The 19013-nt window shown below is 32.6% G+C and overlaps 2 protein-coding genes across 6 annotated transcripts; one reads left to right on the forward strand and one right to left on the reverse strand.

The window, feature by feature from the left end:
* Nucleotides 1-6694: 6694 nt before the first annotated feature.
* LOC108318704 (transcriptional corepressor LEUNIG_HOMOLOG) lies at nucleotides 6695-15374 on the reverse strand. Of its 4 annotated transcripts, none has more exons than XM_017556424.2 (19): nucleotides 15102-15374; nucleotides 14929-14986; nucleotides 14576-14662; nucleotides 14319-14416; nucleotides 12819-12928; nucleotides 12443-12735; nucleotides 12254-12329; nucleotides 12045-12153; nucleotides 11426-11478; nucleotides 11082-11333; nucleotides 10541-10615; nucleotides 10199-10414; nucleotides 9521-9662; nucleotides 9336-9445; nucleotides 8916-9065; nucleotides 8595-8750; nucleotides 8396-8512; nucleotides 7701-7898; nucleotides 6695-7206 (listed from the first exon to the last, which is right to left on the reverse strand). In XM_017556424.2, exons 3-19 carry the CDS (start codon nucleotides 14623-14625, stop codon nucleotides 7063-7065), a joined length of 2349 nt encoding a protein of 782 aa, XP_017411913.1. In that variant the 5' UTR covers nucleotides 14626-14662; nucleotides 14929-14986; nucleotides 15102-15374; the 3' UTR covers nucleotides 6695-7062. The 4 variants fall into 4 exon arrangements, with proteins under 4 accessions (XP_017411913.1, XP_052729083.1, XP_017411914.1 ...); XM_052873123.1 differs by having other exon boundaries at nucleotides 10541-10612; nucleotides 15102-15318; XM_017556425.2 differs by having other exon boundaries at nucleotides 10541-10612; nucleotides 15091-15318.
* On the forward strand, nucleotides 15234-16443 carry LOC128195456 (uncharacterized). Of its 2 annotated transcripts, none has more exons than XM_052873124.1 (2): nucleotides 15234-15360; nucleotides 15788-16443. In XM_052873124.1, exons 1-2 carry the CDS (start codon nucleotides 15340-15342, stop codon nucleotides 16343-16345), a joined length of 579 nt encoding a protein of 192 aa, XP_052729084.1. In that variant the 5' UTR covers nucleotides 15234-15339; the 3' UTR covers nucleotides 16346-16443. The 2 variants fall into 2 exon arrangements, with proteins under 2 accessions (XP_052729084.1, XP_052729085.1); XM_052873125.1 differs by having other exon boundaries at nucleotides 15263-15392.
* The last annotated feature ends 2570 nt before the right edge of the window (nucleotides 16444-19013 follow it).

Genomic DNA, 19013 nt, shown 5'->3' on the forward strand with positions numbered 1-19013 from the left:
CAACAAGTTCATGAAGTCTAAAGGTAAAGGAAAATTTAGATATGAAAAGAAAGATAATCCAGTATCTTCCTCAAATTACCGATGCTACGGTTGCGGAGAAAAGGGACATTTAAAAGCAGACTGCCCAAATCAAAGGAAAGGTGAAGAAAAGAAAGAAAAGAAATTCTTCAAGAAAAAGAAGGCATACATTGCATGGGAAGACGACAATGAGACCATTTCAGATTCAAGCTACTCAGATGAAGAAGCAAACATCTGTTTAGTAGTGAACGACGACGCTGGAAGCCAAGTAAGTACATCTAGCGATTCTGATAATTCCAGTCAAATTAGTGAAAATGAATTGCATGAAATTTATGCTGCTTTAATAGTAGAATCTGAAAAATTAGATAAAGCCCATCAAAAATTGAAAAAGGATTTTAAAAATTTAAAGTTAAATTTTGAAAATATTCTTGAAGAAAATAAGAATTTAAAATTAAATTTGGAAAATATTTTTGAAGAAAATAAAGATTTGAAAAATAAAGTTTTAATTTATGAAAAAGGTAAATTTACTAGTAGTGATAAATGTGCATCTTGTGTTAATCATAAGAAACTACTAGATGAAACAACCTCAGGAGAATGTAGTAAAACTAATGAAAATAAGGTTGTTAAAAATAAGTATGTTCCTAGAATTAAAAATAAACACAATCATAGAACCCTTAGAACTTGGGTAGAAAAAGGAACAACTTATAGGAACACAAATGTTGTATCATGCTTTTATTGTATGAAAAAGGGTCATACATCAAACAAATGTAAAATTAAGCATTATGGTGTTCCAAGTGGTAGATATATTTGGGTTGTAAAATGATTTCAAATTTTCAAACTAACCCAAAGGACCCATAAAAATAGTTGGGTACCTATTGTTTAAAATTTAGCATTTCTTTAAAACAATATTTAAGAAAAATGTTTTAAAAAAAATGTTTTTGTTCTAAATATTTGAAAAGAAGAATTAAGAAATTTTTATTCCAATGTAGATGGAACTATTTTTCAAACGGAAAACATTTGAAATAGAAGAATATGTGCATGTTGTCTTTGATGAAATTGTAGACCTTGAGGCAAAACCTCTTGAGTCAGTTGAATTACATGCAGGCAATGATGAAGATTTGTAGAAGACAACAAATGAAGCAAAGAATGATGACAATCCTCAAGATGAAGATCTTAACAATGTTTTATAAGCTCTTTCTCCTAAAAATATTTGCTTTAAATATCCTATTGTGCATGTTTAAATGAATCTTTAAATTTGCATACATGCTTTTATTAAGGGGGAGTATTATCTTAGGGGAAGAACATCAACACAACTTTTTAATTATGATCAAAAAGGGGGAGAAAATGTTTAAAGCTTATTTGCCTATTTGTGCTATTTGTGCTTATTCATTAATGCACCTTTTTCTTCCTTAAGTTGTGTTTTAAATACAGATTATTACCAAAAGCTTTAAATCAAAGGAGTTTTTGATCATCATCAAAAAGGGGGAGATTGTTAGCAAAATGTTAAAGATGAAGTTTTGATGATGTCCAAATCAAGTCAAGAGAAATCAAGATTCAAGATGTTATGAAGACTTGTATTGCTATGGAAAGCTTTTGTAATAATTGTAGTTTAGTGTATAGGACTTAGATAAGAAAAAGAAGAGTGTTTTGTAAAATTACTATAGTAAATCATTGCAACAAAACACTATATTACTATTCACATGAATAGTAACACTATTCACGTGAATAGTGACGGTTAACGGTAAGAGTATCGCACTTAACACGGACGTGGGAGAAACTAGTCGTTGAAGAAACTAGCCATTTATAACTATTGGACAAACTAGCCGTTTATGACCGTTGGACAAAGTATCCGTTTATGGCCGTTGGACAAAGTAGCCGTTTATGGCCGTTGGACAAAGTAGCCGTTAAATTTGTCTTTTAGTAAATGGAAGAGCCTTTGGATGAGTCTATAAATAGACTCTCATTTCCTCTCAAGAAAAACAATCAGAGACACAGAAACTCTTCCCTTGTGCTCAAAATACTCAGAAATTCTTGAGACTTGTGTGTTCTTGTTCGGCTTGTGAAAATCTTGTCTGTGGAGCTGGTGAAGTGCTGCTACGGTGACAGAGGAAATAGTCGGTTCATCCTTGGTGTGTCTAAGGAGGTGTTCGGAAGAGAATCATCCTTCGTGAAGTATTCGGAGGAGGTGTTCATCCTTTGTGAAGACTCAAAGGAGGTGTAGTTTCATCTCTTGTGGTATCAAGAGAGGTGGTTTCTAAACTCTTACAAATTGTTTCTTTGTGATTGTAATTTGTAATTGTTTTGTGATTAGTGAATTGTTTATCTTGCTTTGAGATAAACGACTGGACGTAGGATTGGTAAGATCCGAACCAGGATAAAATCATCTGTGCAAATTTCTCTCAACCTTACTCTCTTTATTTGTCTTTATTAATTGCTTGGTAAGTTTAATTGAGTAGAAATTAAAAGGCACACGTTAGTATTAAAAACCCTCTTGGTTTGTTATTCCACGCTAACCATTCCGCTGCAGCCGCTCCTGACAAGAAACACCAGTAAGTGTTTTGAAATTATTCCCACAACCCTAATTTTTCCAAACCGCGCTCATGCTACCTCTTCTTCTTCACTTGTTGGTCTCGTCGACCTGTGATTTTTCACTCAACAACCCTAATTTTGTCAAATCGCAAATTCAAAGTTGGCGTTTTCTTCATCCTTGGCCCCGTCGTCGTGTTGTTGTTGTCGTCTTAATGTGTCTTCTCTTCTCCTTTCATTGTGTTGGCATTTTTTCGTCAAACCACAATCCCTATGTTGATGTATTGTTCTCCTCCATTATTGTGCCGCCATTGTTGCTTGAACCTTTCTTCTGTTTTTTGTTCATTGTGTTTGTCGTTGTTAGGCATTATAACAATCCTTAAGTTCACGTTTTCTTTCTTCTTCATTACAGAGTATTGGTGCTTCACCCGTCATTGTATTGTCGTTGTCGCTTGAACCTCTATTTTGTTCTCCGTTCATTCTCTTCGTCGTTGTTTGACATTGTCACAATCTCTAAATTGGATTATTTTTTAGTTCATCGTTAAGTTGTCTTCCCCTGCAATTCGTAATTCCATGGTGGCTTGAAACTCATCTCAATTCCATTTTCCATCCTTCTACCTTTTTCCCACCACCCCTGATTCATCTTTAATTTGCCTTGTAATCTCATAGAGTGGTTCAATTCAAGTAGTAGACAACAATAGAAAACTCCAATAGCAACAAGCGTAGATTGCAGACTTGGTATAATATTTTACTGATTAACTATTATTTTTTATTGTAGACATTTGATAAAGGTAGCGTACCAAATGGTGAGGATAATGAAGAACAAAATTAATGAATGTTATTGAGAATATATTTAATTATTAATTTTTAGGATTGAACAATGCTATTACTTATGTTGAATAATTAATTGTATTTCTAATGTTTATAGTTTACTTTATATAATAATATTTATATTTTTTTTAGATTATTTAATTTTGGTTTATTATTAAATCTTTTTTTATGATGATTAAACAATTTCAATAATGCACAAAAAAAAATTAAAATGATTTTTAGTCTCGGCAGTTTTGGAAACCTCTATTGGGTAACCCCAACAACTAGCGATGGTTTTGGGAAACCACCGGGGAAACTCCAACAAGTATCAGTGGTTTTCAAAAACCTTAGCAAGTCCCGACGGTTTTCTAGAACTCTAACAAGTAAGGACGATTTTCCAAAACTTCATTAAATAGCGACAATTTTTCAAAACTTCAGCAAGTAGCCGCGATTTCTTAGAACTTCAGCAAGTAGCAGTGATTTCCCAGAACCCCAACAAGTAGTGGCGGTTTCCAGAAAATCGCTGGAAATTATTTGTCAATGTTGTTTTTCCCGACAATTTTTGCAATCGTGGGAAATGTATTTACCAGTGATTAAAACTGTCGATAATGTAAAAATTAACCATTGGTAAAATTTAACATTTTTGTAGTTTGTATTTGTAATTAGGAGAGACAATTGAATAATACTCTTTCTCTTAATCTTAGGGGGAATATTGAGAAGACATGATCAAAAGTGATTTGTATACTCATTTATAGGGATGAAAAAAAAAACTCGTCCCTGTGAGTATTGTCCAAATTTGTTCCTATTTCAATTGGATATGATGATGGGTATGTGTATATACATTTTTTTCCTGCTCCCATATCTATTTTTGCCTTCATCCTCGTCTCTTTTTAAATTATTAAAATACACATAGTTTATTAAGTAACCACATATATATATATATATATATATATATATATATACTTACTTTTAATTTTTTTTATTTTTTGTAATTGTTTGTCTTGTCATGAAATTAATTTATATTTTCAAGATATTTTTCCTTTTAACACGTTTAATTATGGTCAAATGATGTATCTCAATTAAATATTTTTATATTTCACATTTGAATATTTCAACTCTTTTTAATATTTTTATTTGTTGTGTTTTTTTTCGTATAACAAAAATCTTTCATTTACTAAGTAATATAAAAAATTATCTTCTCATTATTAATTTTTGTTTCATTTGAAGAACTTTTTTATTTCACTGAACAAAGTTCAAGTAGGTTGTTATTTGAAAATTTTTCTTACATCTCTAAGGTATTTTTATCTTATTATACTTTTAATTATACATTTGTTTTTCTTTATGTAATTTCATTCAACGATCTATTAAATAGTTTCTAAAAAACACATTTGATAATTTTTTTTAACATTTTATTTCTTATTTATTTTTATCATGTAAAATATTGTTTTGATTTGTTTTATATGATTATTTTTATTTTCTAATTCATTATCATAAGTGTAATTTTATCATTATAATTGTATAAATAAATTTTATTTACTATAATATAATAATTTATTATGATTATCATAAATCTTTTTTATTATTGTCCAACATATATCAAAGTTCAAAAATGAAATATCTATGTTAAATTTTAATTATTATTAGTTTAATCTTTGCTCTTTGTGATTTTGATCAAGTGACGTATTACAATTTTTATTAGTGTATAAAAAAAATAAATTTCATTAGAATTTACATTTTGAAGTAAAGAGACGTTTAAAATATTTTTTAATTTGAATATTTGTTTTCCTTTTATATTTTTTAAAAAATATTTTTAAATTTTATCGACTAGGTTTCATTAATGTTTTCAAATTTAATAAAATAATTTTGTTCTCATTAAATTTTATTTGGTATTTTAATTCAAAATGTATATAATTATAATTTTTTTAAAATATTTGATATTAAAAAATAAGAATATCTTCTTTTGATATTTAATATTTGATAATATTATATTCGTTTGCCGTAATTTTCTATTATTTTATAAAAAATAAGTAATTGATATTAAAATAGTAAGAAAATATATATGGGTACAATGAGTATATACTCATTGTTTGGTGGAGATGGGAAAGAGACAAAAATTTGATACCTGTTTAGCTTAGATACGGGGATAGAAGTGATTTTTTTTTTCTTTAAGGATGAATATAGGATAGCAAAACATATTCTCATCTTGTCGCGTTGTTATCTCAAGTCATTTGTAATCAATATTTAATGAAATTGTTTGAAAATTTTCTTAAAAGATAAATGGATGTAAGAGCTATGGACGAACTAGTATAATTTGTTATGTTATTTTAGTTTATTTGTTATATGGTCTATTAGTACGTGAAAAAAAATCTCATACTCTATTCAACATTCTTTATAAAGCTAATTTGTATTTTCATCTTTAATACTCTTTAATATCGTATAACATAACATAATATAAGGTTCTAATATATGATAGTAACTTTGCTAAACAGAAAATGTGTTAGAAGTTTCATCGAATTTGGTTACTTATATTTTTAATAATCAAAACTTTTCACGAAGTGTGATTTAATACTTTTATACATGTATTATACGATCATGGTCTTAACAACAATAATTTCTTGTGCTCCAATAACTGGCCAAGTTCTCATAGGATGGTGGGAAATAAGTTAGTAGAATCATCTTTGCATTAAGTTTATCAAGATGGGTCTCTTAACTTCTCCATCTTCGGAATGATACTCATTTTCTTGCAAGAATTTACTACCAAAAATAAAAATAAAAAAATCGACTATAATACTAGTTTGTCGTACACAAGGTGTCAAATGAGCATTAAACTACAGTGAAATGATTGTGAATAGATAAAATATCGCATAAAAAATAAATGAAAACAAATATAAAAATAAATATAATTTGGTTATAACACTAGAAATAAATGTTGACGTCCTTCCAAATTAGACTGAATATAATTTACGGACTAAATGGGGTGGATTACATAGTGCACAATTTTTTTTACAAAATTACACAAATTTGCTTACTGAAAAGGATTTATACAAGGGGATTCGATTTTAACTTGAGTTGGTATTTTGTTGTTTTGGGTCTGTAAGGTTTCCTTATATATATAATATGTGAATTTTATTATTAGCTAATAAAATATCAAATAACTTTAAATTTGGTATTTTAGTCTGAGTTTTGAAAAATATAACTGTTAAAAAATATTGAATGATGTAATTAATAGTACAGGATTTAATTTCTTGAAGTAAATAATTAAGCTCCAAGGACAATAATGGATTTCTTGAGTGGGAAAATAAATTACCTTGAATTTTGCTGGTGCTGCTATAAAAATGAATTGCACAAAGCGAAAGAAATATATTATCACACGATGGTGGTGAGAAAATTCCACTAGTTTTCACAACCAACATACAATATATATTAAAACCCTATGAATAAAAAATGCACTGCAGCTGAGTGCAATTTCTTCATGTTTACAACTAAATGCAAAATTGTATATATATTTACGTGAGTCTAGTAATACACCTTATTGCAACATCTACGTAGAAGACAACTAAGATTAAGGTAATGGTAAGGGGTTTGGATTGGCACTATTATATAAAAAGGGAAAAAAAAGGGAAAACTAAATTCAGAGACCCCTTTTTGCTTTGAGTAAGGTCTCTGTTGATAAAGAATATAGGTGGTGTTAGGATCTAAATACGGATTTTATTTCCACACCTTTACATAGTTGTCAAAACTTGCAGATGCAACCATTCCAGTGACAGAAGACTGAGCCATGCTAGATATTACATTTTCATGTGCAGGAATTGTCATGCTTTTGTTCTCGCTCATGTTCCATAACTCTAAGCACTGCAAAACCATAAGGAAGAAAAAAATGTATATTAGTAAATTAGCTCTTGATTAACACATTATCACTAAAAGACCAATGTAGTAAAACTTCTCAAGGTAAGCCTTTCTTTTTCCTTCTGATGGTTTGAGACTTTATGAAAATCCTATTTTCAGGATTTAGCTGCCTCGGAAATGTTATAGCTGGTTCATGGAAGACATATGACTCAATTTATTATACTTTTTTTCTATCCAAGTTAAATGGAAGTGAAAGAAACGAAACCAGAAGATTGAGTGTTATTGATCTGATGGAAAGTTTGAAGCAATGAAGACCACGTAATCATAATGGATGTGTTGAATTTCTGGGTTTTGATGGAGCCTAATGGTATTTTTTCATCCAAGCCAACCCAAGTTTAGTGGAATGTTTTTCCATTGTCTGATGCATGCAAGTCCAGAAGATTGATTTTTGAAACCATGTGTTTATTACAAGTTACAAAAGGCAATGTACAAAAGCTTACCGAAAATCCTCCAATCACCAACAAAGTTGAATAACTTGGATGAAAAACACAGGAATGAAATCCGCTTCCGGTAGAGCTGATCTCTTGAATGCATTCTCCTGAGTTCAAACTCCAAATCTTTACCATATTAAGACTCACAGATGCCAAGGCTTCACCATTTCCATCCCAGCAAATATAGCTCACTGGATCAGGATGACCCTACAAACACAAAATGATTTAATTTAAACAACAAAAATCCATCAAAGATGCAAACTTCCAAATAAGATAGTAATGTTCCATAACAAATCTTCAGTTCCTCAAACAAATTATTGCGTCTCATTTGCTTTCTGATTTGCCAAGTTAATTTTTCCATCTATACTGCAAATTAGATAATTATAACAGACGTCTTCCTCTAACAAATTATTGCCTCTCTGATTTGCCAAGTTATATTTTTTCATCTATACTGCAAATTAGATTATTATAACGGACATCGATAAAAATAGAAAGAGGAGAACAGAGAAAATAGAACAAACTCCATCAAATATTTAGATATTAGCTGATAAGAAACTTATATAAGACAAACAACCCTCAATTTATGAAGGATGGGTTTAAAATTCATCTCTGTGATTATACAATTTGAATGGCCTTTGTTGAAATCAGATTACATTACACTACTACATTATAGATAACCAAGCAAATGTGCATATGGACTATACCTGCAGGGAGTAGATTTTTGTGTCAGATTCAACATCAAAAATTGACACTCCTTTATCAGAACCTGCTGCTAGTAAATGCCCCAGTCTAGGCTGAAACCTCACTTGTGTATTACCTCCCTAAAACAATCAATTGTGAGAAAAATATCACACGCATCACAAAATATTCAGAGGAAATGATAAATGCATTTACTCAACAAACCTTAGTTGCTCGCATGCTGTTGGGAGAATTAATATTCCAATACCGAATTTCATTTTCTCCATCGCAGAAGCAGAAAAGTTCAGTCTTCTTAGGATGGAAATCAAGAGACACTATAGGTGAAGAGTGCCCACTATATTCTTGTACACAGCGGTTAGGCTGTGCGTTGAAAGAAAGAAAGAAAAAAAGTTAATTGCAGCTAATAGAATATAATTACAAACGCAGGGAACAAGGCCTGAAGCAGCTAGAATCTAGTTACAAGTTTTAAACATCATATGTATGAGCTACACATAATTTATAGTAAAACAGGAAAAAGACCATTACATTTGTTGTGTCCCATAACCGCACACATTTATCCATTGAGGCAGTTGCCACCTGAAGTGAATTTGGTCTATAACGGACATCTGTAATAACTGCTTTGTGTTCTGCAGGACTGTTCTCTGTCTTAAAAGTGTCCATGTTCCAGAAGACAACCTAATGAATACATCCCCACGAAAAAGCAACATATACAACTTTTAGTATTTGAATTTATATATTGAATGAAAATTTGCTCAAACCAGTTGTTTTGAAAATTAGCCAAATACGAGAGACCAATTTCTCACAAAACAATCATTTATGTGCACAAAAAATCAATCAGCATAATCCTATTATCTATACAATAGAAAAAGATAATTCACAAGGAAAAAAAAAATTACCAACGTTCCTTTAATGATGCACACTATCTTTATTATTCAAGGGAATTACCTTCATGTCATCTCCAGCACTGGCAAGCCACTTTCCATCTGAAGAAAAGTGACAGCACGTAACTTTGCTGTTCCTCGATCTTATGCTACTAACTTCTGCAAAGGTGAAACCTGAAATGAAAAAGGAGGTTAATGATAATTTTCAGTAATACTTAGATAGGGAAGAGAGTCATATATAAAGATTACCTTTTGAAGACTCTTTCTGTTGCTCAGCTGGGCTTTGTTTCACTGCTCCATAGAGATTTCCACCATCTCCACCATCATTTGATAGAAAGGATTCTACATTATCATCTAAGGCATCAACATCTCCAAATCGTTCCATGTCCTCCTGGTTTATGAAATAATAGTGCCCAGAGCTCAAAAAAGCTTATTAACTCAGTATATCTCAAAACATGGACACTCAAATATTCTCATCAAGATTAATGGTTATTGTGACATTATATAACCAGTGTTCTAGTTAGTTTCGGTTCTGTACAACTGATAAGAACAATATAACAGCTGATGAGAGCTATCAATATAATAGAATTTGATTGGAAGCTATGATCCAGTTAATTCTAAAATAATTTGATGTATCTTAGTCTAGTAATAGAATCTACTTCTTAAACCCGCCTGATTGACTAATATCAAAACATCATGTGGACTATTACTTGTTTGCGGCAATCTGAATAGTTAGCTAAATAGAACGTTTCAACTAATCACAACTGAAATAAACATATGTAATGTAGAACAATGAACTGTAAGTACAAAGTAAAAACATATGCCATACAGGTCAACAATCAAGATAAGCACATCAAATGTGCAAAGAATACATAATTTATATGATGACAAACACAAAAATAAACTAATATTATTGACAAAACTTACCAGTAAATTGGAGGATGATGCAAGGCCTCCTGTTGCCTCTGTACCATACATCATCATGCTCTTTTGCACATTGTTAACATGCTGCATGTTGTTTGCTGTATTTAATCCATCACCAGGTGTATGAGTTGATGGTGGTGAATTAGGTGAAGGAACAGCAGTGTTACCAGTGCCAGTGCTATTGGCAGCTCCAGAATGCTGTTTTCTTTTTCTGTTATTCTGATGTCAAAGCAGAAACACCAAGTTAATTAGCTTTAAAATTGAGATAAATTTTGGTGGGGACACTTGGTACGAAGTACATCAGGTCACCATCCACCAAGAAAAAAGTGAGACATTAAGCACAACCTGCTGCAGTTGATGCTGCTGTAATTGCTCCTGTTGTTGAGATAATGAATGTTGTGACTGGGCCATCTTCATCTGCTACACCCATTAAAGATAAAACCAAAAGGGAATATTAAAATTGATCTCGAAGTGTGTACTTTGTTGCAATTTGTATTAACACAAGGCAAATACAATATAAAACATTGATTATGTTGGAAATAATTATAGTGCAGTCATTAGGAATGATGTATAATTCTAAAGATTGGAATCATATAAGATATTTTAATTCTTTATATTTTACGAATAAGATGTACTAATTCCTCTATTTTTTTATATATAGACGAACCAACTAATGGGACAAGGCTATGTTTTTGTATGTATAGAACTATGAACTACCAAGTGTGCTAGAAGCTCTCACTCAAGCAATTCTGAGAACTTTAGTCTATTCTTAAAAGTTTTCCACATGTGATACCCGTTGAATTGAAAGATATTTTACATGTTAACTGAATATTGATGTTTTTAAATTTTAATTGACATTTCAAAAAATTTAAAAAGCTAGTCCAACCTTAGGTGAATCAGACTGCATTTGGGAGCAAATAGATCCATCGTTCCTGGTAGATTGACCATCCTTTGCACTCAAGCTACCTCGAGGAAGACCAGAAAGCCTACGAGGATCCATGTCACCATAACTAGAATTTCCAAGGTTATTCTGAGTCAAGACCTGTTGCTGTTGTGATGACATGACAAATTGGTTCTGGGTTGTCAAATTGGGCTTCGGAACTTGTACACCCAAATTAGGCCTTAGTTGATCAATTCCCTGTAAAAGAAAGAATTGGTCAATAATTCCACTCTCAAGGAGTTCAATAGCCTAAAGAGAAACAACATTTATGAAGATACCATTCAACTTACAGATGCTAGAGGCCAACCCTTCAATGGAAGACCTGTAACACCTTGATTTAATCCTGAAGGATAATTAATAAACAAAATCATAAGTGTCAATAGAAAGATTCCACCATGTCTACTATTCTGCAATATATATGGAAGACAAATTTAGGTATTAATGTCATAACAAGGCCATCATGAGCGAATCCATTTGCAAGGAATTAATATTATAACTACACATAAAACCCACACTACAAATGCGTGACCGAATCCACTGCAAGGTTGCAAAGCTTGCATTTCCAATGAGGAACTTCCTTCATCACTTAAGATATATTGGAAACCAAAATTTTGAACTTGACAAACGATTATTAAGAAAGACAACAGGAAACAAAACTATCTTTCATTTTTCACCACTGAAAACATGTCACGCGCACCAGCAATGTGGCCTTCTAAACCACAGCAATCCACAGAAAGAAAAAAGATTAATGATGAAGACAGAAAAAGAACTAGACACAGATATTTTGACTAATTCACCTATAAAATAAGAATTGGACTATTTATGAAGACAGAAAGTTAAAATTATTCATATATAGTCATTAAGGTAGAAATTTGATGTAACAACATGAAGGTGGCACAGTGGTAATACCTGCACTCCCTAGCCCTGATTTTGATTGTAAAATTGCTTGTCGATAAACTGATGTATCCATAGGCAAACTCTTTGGAGGGGCCCCTAAATTAACTTCTGTTTTTATGTCCTGTAAACATAATTTGTCAAGTTGCTTGTCACATGTAGAAGAGAAAATAGTAGAAAAAGCTCAAGAAATCGCCAACATAGAATATGGTTGAAGTAGTTACAGTGGTCAAAGGAGTTCGCCCAGGAATTTGGTGCAATGCAGTTGACATATTCCCTGAATTTCCATGAACCAATTGGCTGAGGCAGCAAAAAGAATCCAAAATATGAACAGCCCAATCAAAGTTGTTAAGATCCAGTTAAGAATAACTCTCTAACCTACAGTAACTAAAAACTAAAGCAAATTTATTTACCCTTGATGACTAGCTGCTGATTTGAGTAAGGCCATCCTATTAGCATCAATAAGAGTTGGAGATGCCTCTGAATCCATTGGTTGGGGGTGTTTCATTCGATCTTCATACATTTTCATTGCCAACACACTTGCTGGTTGCTGTCCCAACATTCCTTCAGAGTTCATAGCATTTATGGAACTACCAAGAGCAGGATGATTAGGATCTCTTCGCTGTAATTGTGCATTGCGTTGCTGCATTAGCTGCATCTGCTGTATTTGAAGTTGTTGGTGTTCTCTAACTTTTGTTTGCTGTGTCTACCAACATGCAAATATATATTCAGTTTGCTGCAATAATAACAAAGGAACAGAAAAACATAGATTCAACATGATAAGATTACCTCAATGTAAGCTGCAGCAGCCTCAGAATGTTTCTCATTTGTCCTTGAGATGAATATGTCCCAAAAGACAGACCACCACTCATAAAGGAATCCTCCAGGTGCATCAATAGCTGTCAAGGACCAAACAATACAGCTCAAACATAAATTCCATTGCTCAACCACCTCAAACATATATACTATCATAAACTAGTAATAATGTCCCCCAATGTTTGAACAACAAGGTTTAAACAAAAGCCGAGATTTTGTAAGGAAAGAGAAAGGAAAAAGCACAAGTTCAGAGGATAAGTTGATTTACCAGAGAAACCAATTCTCTACTGCCCTCGACTAGGAGTGATACAGGGAAGAAAAAAATGAGAAAGAAAGAAATGTGGAGGATGCAAATAAAGGGGAATACAGTAGAAAAAGCCTTTGTTTGAACTGAGAAATAAAAACAAAAAGTGAAAAAATTTCTTCCTAACCTTTTAGATGAGAGAAAAGAAATTAAGAAATGATACAAAAACTAATTAAATGAATTTAATTAAAATACACTATCAAATCAATGTATAATTTTTGTACAATATCCACTCATCCTAGATTGTAATATTATTGAAAATCATTGAATATTATGATAATTACCATTTTGTTCTTTACCAATCCTCCTCGGGACATTCTCCCTCCAAGTACAGAACACAGTTCATCAATGTTATCAAATTGATATTTGAATTAAGAATCACCAAGCTATCTTTTGAATCGCAAATTGTAATTTTGTATCAAATCGTAAACATATGAATCATGGAATCGTTTGAATATAATCAGTGATAAGAAATAACAAAGATTAATTCATTTATAGTAAGATACAATGTCATTTAAGATTTATCTTGTGATACATATAAGTATATATCAAAACATACCATTTCATAGGATTCTATTAACTATGCAATTCTTACCCAGAACTCAAATTTGGACCATTGGATAAGCTGGAACAACCCCACACTAAATAATCTAAGTGCAAGTGACTATGGTAACTACTTTAAAATTCATACTTAAGATGTTATCTTACTAGTTGATAGTATAAATTTTTTCACCATGTATCAACAGTAAACTCTTCTATTATATTATATTTTCCTTGATATAAAATTATTTTATATGTTAATGTTACAAACGTTTTTAGATTTTTCAAACATTTAAAAGAAAAAAAATAATAATAATCCCCTTCTTCCTTCACATTTCGCAGTTGATATTGAAGAAGTCCTTCTCGACGTGGCCCACTTCAAAATTTCTCTTTGCCCTATATTTACAAATCCAATATATTTCCTTTTCCCCTAATTCCCACAAACAAACACACTGTACATGATTAACAAAGAAACCCAACCCTAAAGCAATGAACTATAGACTAATAATAAACTAGTCACCCAGCCAAAAAGAAGACTAATAATAGACAAACATTTTGACTTAATTCATACAATGACCATTGTGGTGAGGCAAAACATTAACATTGTAAAAAATAATCAGCAATCTCACCTACTGGATCCGTGGCAACCTTTCCTTCTGCGACAAAAGCTTTTGCAGTGGCATGCAATTTTCTTTTCATTAAATAATCATAAATATAAACATCAAGCCTGCAGAATAACAAAAAAAAAATAGGGAAGCAAATAAACAAACAAGTCAGGATCAAAGCAGAAAAGGGAGAAATAAAAATAACAATAATAATTATTATTATAATTATAATTAGAGTCAAACAGAAGAACAGGGCAAGAATAAAGCAAGTGACAACATACATTTTATCAGCTTCCCAATTACTCTGATTCTGAGCCATAGTAGGCTTCATCGGGACAAACCCAATTCCAAGAGACTAGAGATCTTCTCTGTAAAGAAGGAAAATTTAATTTAAGGAACCTTAAATATGAAAATAACTCATAATACAAGCAATCACATTCCATACATTTTTCCCTTGTTCAATTAAACCTTTTAAACGCCACCGTGAATTGAACTCTCTCAATTGTTGACAATTTTTTCCCTTTCCTTCTAATTCCCTCTTATTCTCAAAAACGGCACAGACTAAAGAAAAGTCCACAATCAAATTCAACTCTCCCAATTGAACCAGAAAAGAGAAGAAAAAAAAAAAGCATACCAGTCCCTCGGATCAAAGCTTAAACCACCGCCCCAGAAGTTATCCACGTCACGAAAACCTGTCACAAGCAAGGAAAAGTCAGAATTAAGCGAAAAGAAAAGACAAGATGCAATTCAAGGGTGACCCATCAAAAAAGCACGTATTTTTATTAATTAATTTTACGTATTTGCAACCCTGAGACGGTGTTGGAGTGAAACAGGAGTGATCGAAGTCTTGTAGGCGCGCGCGCAGAGGATAAGCTTGTGTGAACCCAGAAAATCTTGGATTTTTGTTGAGAATAAACTGAGAGAAAGAAGAAAGAAGAAAAAAGAAAAAGAAAAAAAGAGAAAAGCGTGGAACTTGTTTGAGTGTGAGTGAAGTGCAACAACCACGCTTGAGTTTGGCACAAGTGGAGTGAGCATAGACGGAGAGATGAGAGATATTTATGACAAGGTAAAACGTACAGGTGTATAAATGCAACGAAGGTTAGGTTCTTTTTTAAATATTGTACTGCATCAAACATCAACAAATGTAACATTATTATTTACATCTATCTTCTTTACTAAAATTTTCTTCGTTATAGATATATATAGGTTTAATACCCAATTTTGTCCCTAGTTTAGTTCGGAAATTTCAAGTTAGTCTCTCGTTAGAAAAGTAATTGTAATGGATCCTTACTTATAAATTTGTGAGTCAAGTTAGTCTCTTCCGTTAAATATAAGCAAATGAAGTTAATGGGATGATGATGTGGCAGTAGTTAGTGGTTAGGTGTCAAAACGCAATTGTGTGCGTGTGTTGTTGTCAAAACGCAATTTATCCCCAATTTCTAATAAAACTCAATTTCTGTAACAGCTGCCCTAACTTTGTTTCTATGTAACAGCTGCCCCCCGCCAAACCGGCCACCGCGAAGAGGCCCTCCGCCTGGTCCATGACGTCGCCGGTGACGCCAAGCGCCACCAGGGTCGCGGCTGGCTGCGGCGTCAGATCTTCTCTCTTGCCCCATTTCCGTGCGATAGAGCAGAAGCCCCTTGGGTCTGAGAACGACATCTACCGTCGCCTGGGCAAGCCCGACCACCATGAGCCACGAGCCAGGACGCCGCCAGTTGCAGCGTCAAGGCCCTCCTCACCCTCCGATTCGGCGCGAGCTCTCTCCCTTCTCTGTCGAACAGCACTTGAGAAAGCCCAAACGTCTCGAACCAGGACGCCGCCAACGCCACAAATCACGGCCAAGGTTGCCGCCGGTCGCCGTACCCCAAGCACCGTCTTTCGGGCCACAAGCGAAATTAATCGCCGTCAACGAAACTGGCCACCGTTGTCCTCGCCGGAATTTGCTTCCTCATCGGCGCCGTCAGCACCATTCTCCTCGTTCGATGTTTTGTCTATTGGGGTTGGAAACTATGAGTGTGTGTTGAGTGAATATGAGTGTGAGTGTGAGTAGTCATGGCCGTTTTGGAATTAATCTGATGAATGTTGTAGCATAGAAATGTTGAGGGAGATCTTGTTAGATAGAAAAACTATTTCTGCCTTCTGTTTTGCTTTATGAAAATGCGTCTCTGCTATTCCAGTTTGCTTTTATTTGCATGTTTTCTGGGTGCTAAAGGGGTATGAAGTGTTGATGTTAGGGAAGTGTATGCCCAACTTAGGGACCCAAACTTCTCTGATTCAACAACACGTAAGCACGCACACAATTGCGTTTTGACACCTAACCACTAACTACTGCCACATCATCATCCCATTAACTCCGTTTGTTTATATTTAACGAAAGGGACTAACTTGACTCACAAATTTATAAGTAAGGATCCATTACAATTACTTTTCTAACGAGGGACTAAATTGAGATTTCCGAACCAAATTGGGAACAAAATTGGGTATTAAACCATATATATATATATATATATATATATATATATATATATATATATATATATATATATATATATATATATATATATATATATATATATATTTAATCATGTATAATTTATTATCCACCTGGGTCCCTATTTTTTTAATTTAAATAATGTAATTTAAAAAATATAACTTAAGAAGATATTTAAAAATTAAAAAAGATATTGTATATTATTCTAAGTGGAAAAACTAGTTATAAGAAAATTATTTTTTTATCAAAAGATATAATTGTCAATTAAAAAATATGTTATTATTATATTATTTTATTCAATATATTATTATCAAGGTCATTTAGTCTAATTTATATACAGTACAAAAATAATTCCTTTCATGCTTCTCTTTCAATCACACAGTTAATTCAAAAAAATCACAATTTATTCTACCATGATTTTTCAATGAGAAAATACTTGAGACTACTTAAGAGCACACCAATTTTCAGTTATAAACTACACTTTTTACCTAGATTCTAATTTATAAAATGGTGGTTTCTTAATCACAATTAAAATTATGAAATCATGATATGATTAATTACGCCGAAGAAACATTAATGACTAAGTTAAAACACTTAATCAAATAACCAAATAATATTTGAAATCAAAGAAAAATTATGAATTGGTAGTTTGTTGAAATTTAAGAGTATTAGAGACAGTTTTCAGATTCATGAAGAGTTACAATATTCATGAAGAGTTAAAACCATTCATGAAAAGTTACAATCAAGAAATGTAACTAATCTGAATCTGGTATCTCTTGGATTTGAAAGATGCCTGATCAACATCTATATAAAGGGATCATGTGCTCTACTGAAATTAATTCGGTGATTCTCTTAACACACAAATCAATTCCTGCGAATCATATTCTTGTTTAACGTTAATACTAAGAGTGAGTATCATCGTTGTATTTTCTTCTTTGTATCTCAAAAGCGGATTACGTGGTCCCCTTCACTCTTACAAGGGACGAAATATTGCTTTTAGGAAAGTGTGTATTCACGCCTAGAAGATTATATCAAGTCTACATTGTTGTTCATCTTGTTTCCCTAAGTTCTTAGAAAATTGTTCCAACAGTCTAAAAGCAATATTTTCTCTAAGATGACAACAATTCGTGAGATGTCTGCAAACTTTCACAAATTAGACAAGTTTGAAGGCGTTGGTTTCAGACGAGGGCAAAAGAAGATGCATTTCCTTCTCTCGGCTCTAAACGTGGCATATGTTCTAAGTTCTCCCCAACCCAAAGAAAGCAAAAACGAGACATTGGAGGAACAACGGAAAAGGAACAAATGGGAGAATGATGATTATGTTTGTCGTGGTCACATTCTGAACGGTATGTCTGATCCTTTATTTGACATATATCAATATGTGGATTCTGCAAAAGAACTTTGGGATCAACTTGAAAGCAAATACATTTCTGAAGATGCATCAAGCAAGAAATTCCTGGTTAGTAATTTTAATAATTACAAAATGATTGATGCTAGACCAATAATGAAACAAATTTAGATCAAGTTAATTTGACTAAAACATTTCTATCATCTTATTTCTCTATGAAGGATATGGGAGAAGCAGATGTTATACTGGGTATAAAGATTAAGAGAGAAATGAGAAATTAATTTTGTCTCAATCTCATTACATTGAGAAAGTACTCAGGAAATTCAACAATTATGAATGCTCTCTTGCTTCAACCCCTATGGATCCTAGTTTAAAGATATTACCTAATGGTAGTAAAGAAGTTTCACAACTGGAATATGCAAGGGTAATAGGATGTTTAATGTATGCAATGACAAGTACAAGGCCAGATATTGCTTTTGCGATAAGCAAATTGAGTAGATATACTAGTAACCCTTGTATATCACATTGGCAAGCAGTACGTCGAGTACTTAAGTATTTAAAGAAAACTATTAATTATGAATTAACATATAGTGGTTATCCTTCAGTTTTTGAAGGATATTCTGATGCAAGTTGGATTACAAATGCAGAAGATCACTCTTCAACTAGTGGTTGGATTTTCCTCCTTGGGGGAGGTGCAATTTCTTGGTCGTCCAAGAAACAAACTTGCATTACAGATTCCACTATGGCTTCAGAGTTTATAACTCTAGCCTCGGCAGGAAAGGAAGTCGAATGGTTGAGGAATCTCATGTTCGAAATACCATTGTTACCAAAACCAATATCACCAATAGCAATACATTGTGACAATGCTGCAACATTGGC

Source organism: Vigna angularis, chromosome 2, assembly GCF_016808095.1.
Source record: "Vigna angularis cultivar LongXiaoDou No.4 chromosome 2, ASM1680809v1, whole genome shotgun sequence".
In the NCBI taxonomy this organism is placed as follows: domain Eukaryota; kingdom Viridiplantae; phylum Streptophyta; class Magnoliopsida; order Fabales; family Fabaceae; genus Vigna; species Vigna angularis.

Bases quoted from the DNA above. Each gene is read 5' to 3' on its own strand.
- LOC108318704 (XM_017556424.2), bottom strand. From the start codon at position 14,625: ATGAAGCCTACTATGGCTCAGAATCAGAGTAATTGGGAAGCTGATAAA. The intron at 14,417-14,575 runs GTATGTTGTCAC...GTTATTCTGCAG, and splicing joins AATTGGGAAGCTGATAAAAT to GCTTGATGTTTATATTTATG. The intron at 12,929-14,318 runs GTGAGATTGCTG...GGTCCTTGACAG, and splicing joins GGTTGCCACGGATCCAGTAG to CTATTGATGCACCTGGAGGA.
- LOC128195456 (XM_052873124.1), top strand. From the start codon at position 15,340: ATGAGAGATATTTATGACAAG. The intron at 15,361-15,787 runs GTAAAACGTACA...TCTATGTAACAG, and splicing joins TGAGAGATATTTATGACAAG to CTGCCCCCCGCCAAACCGGC.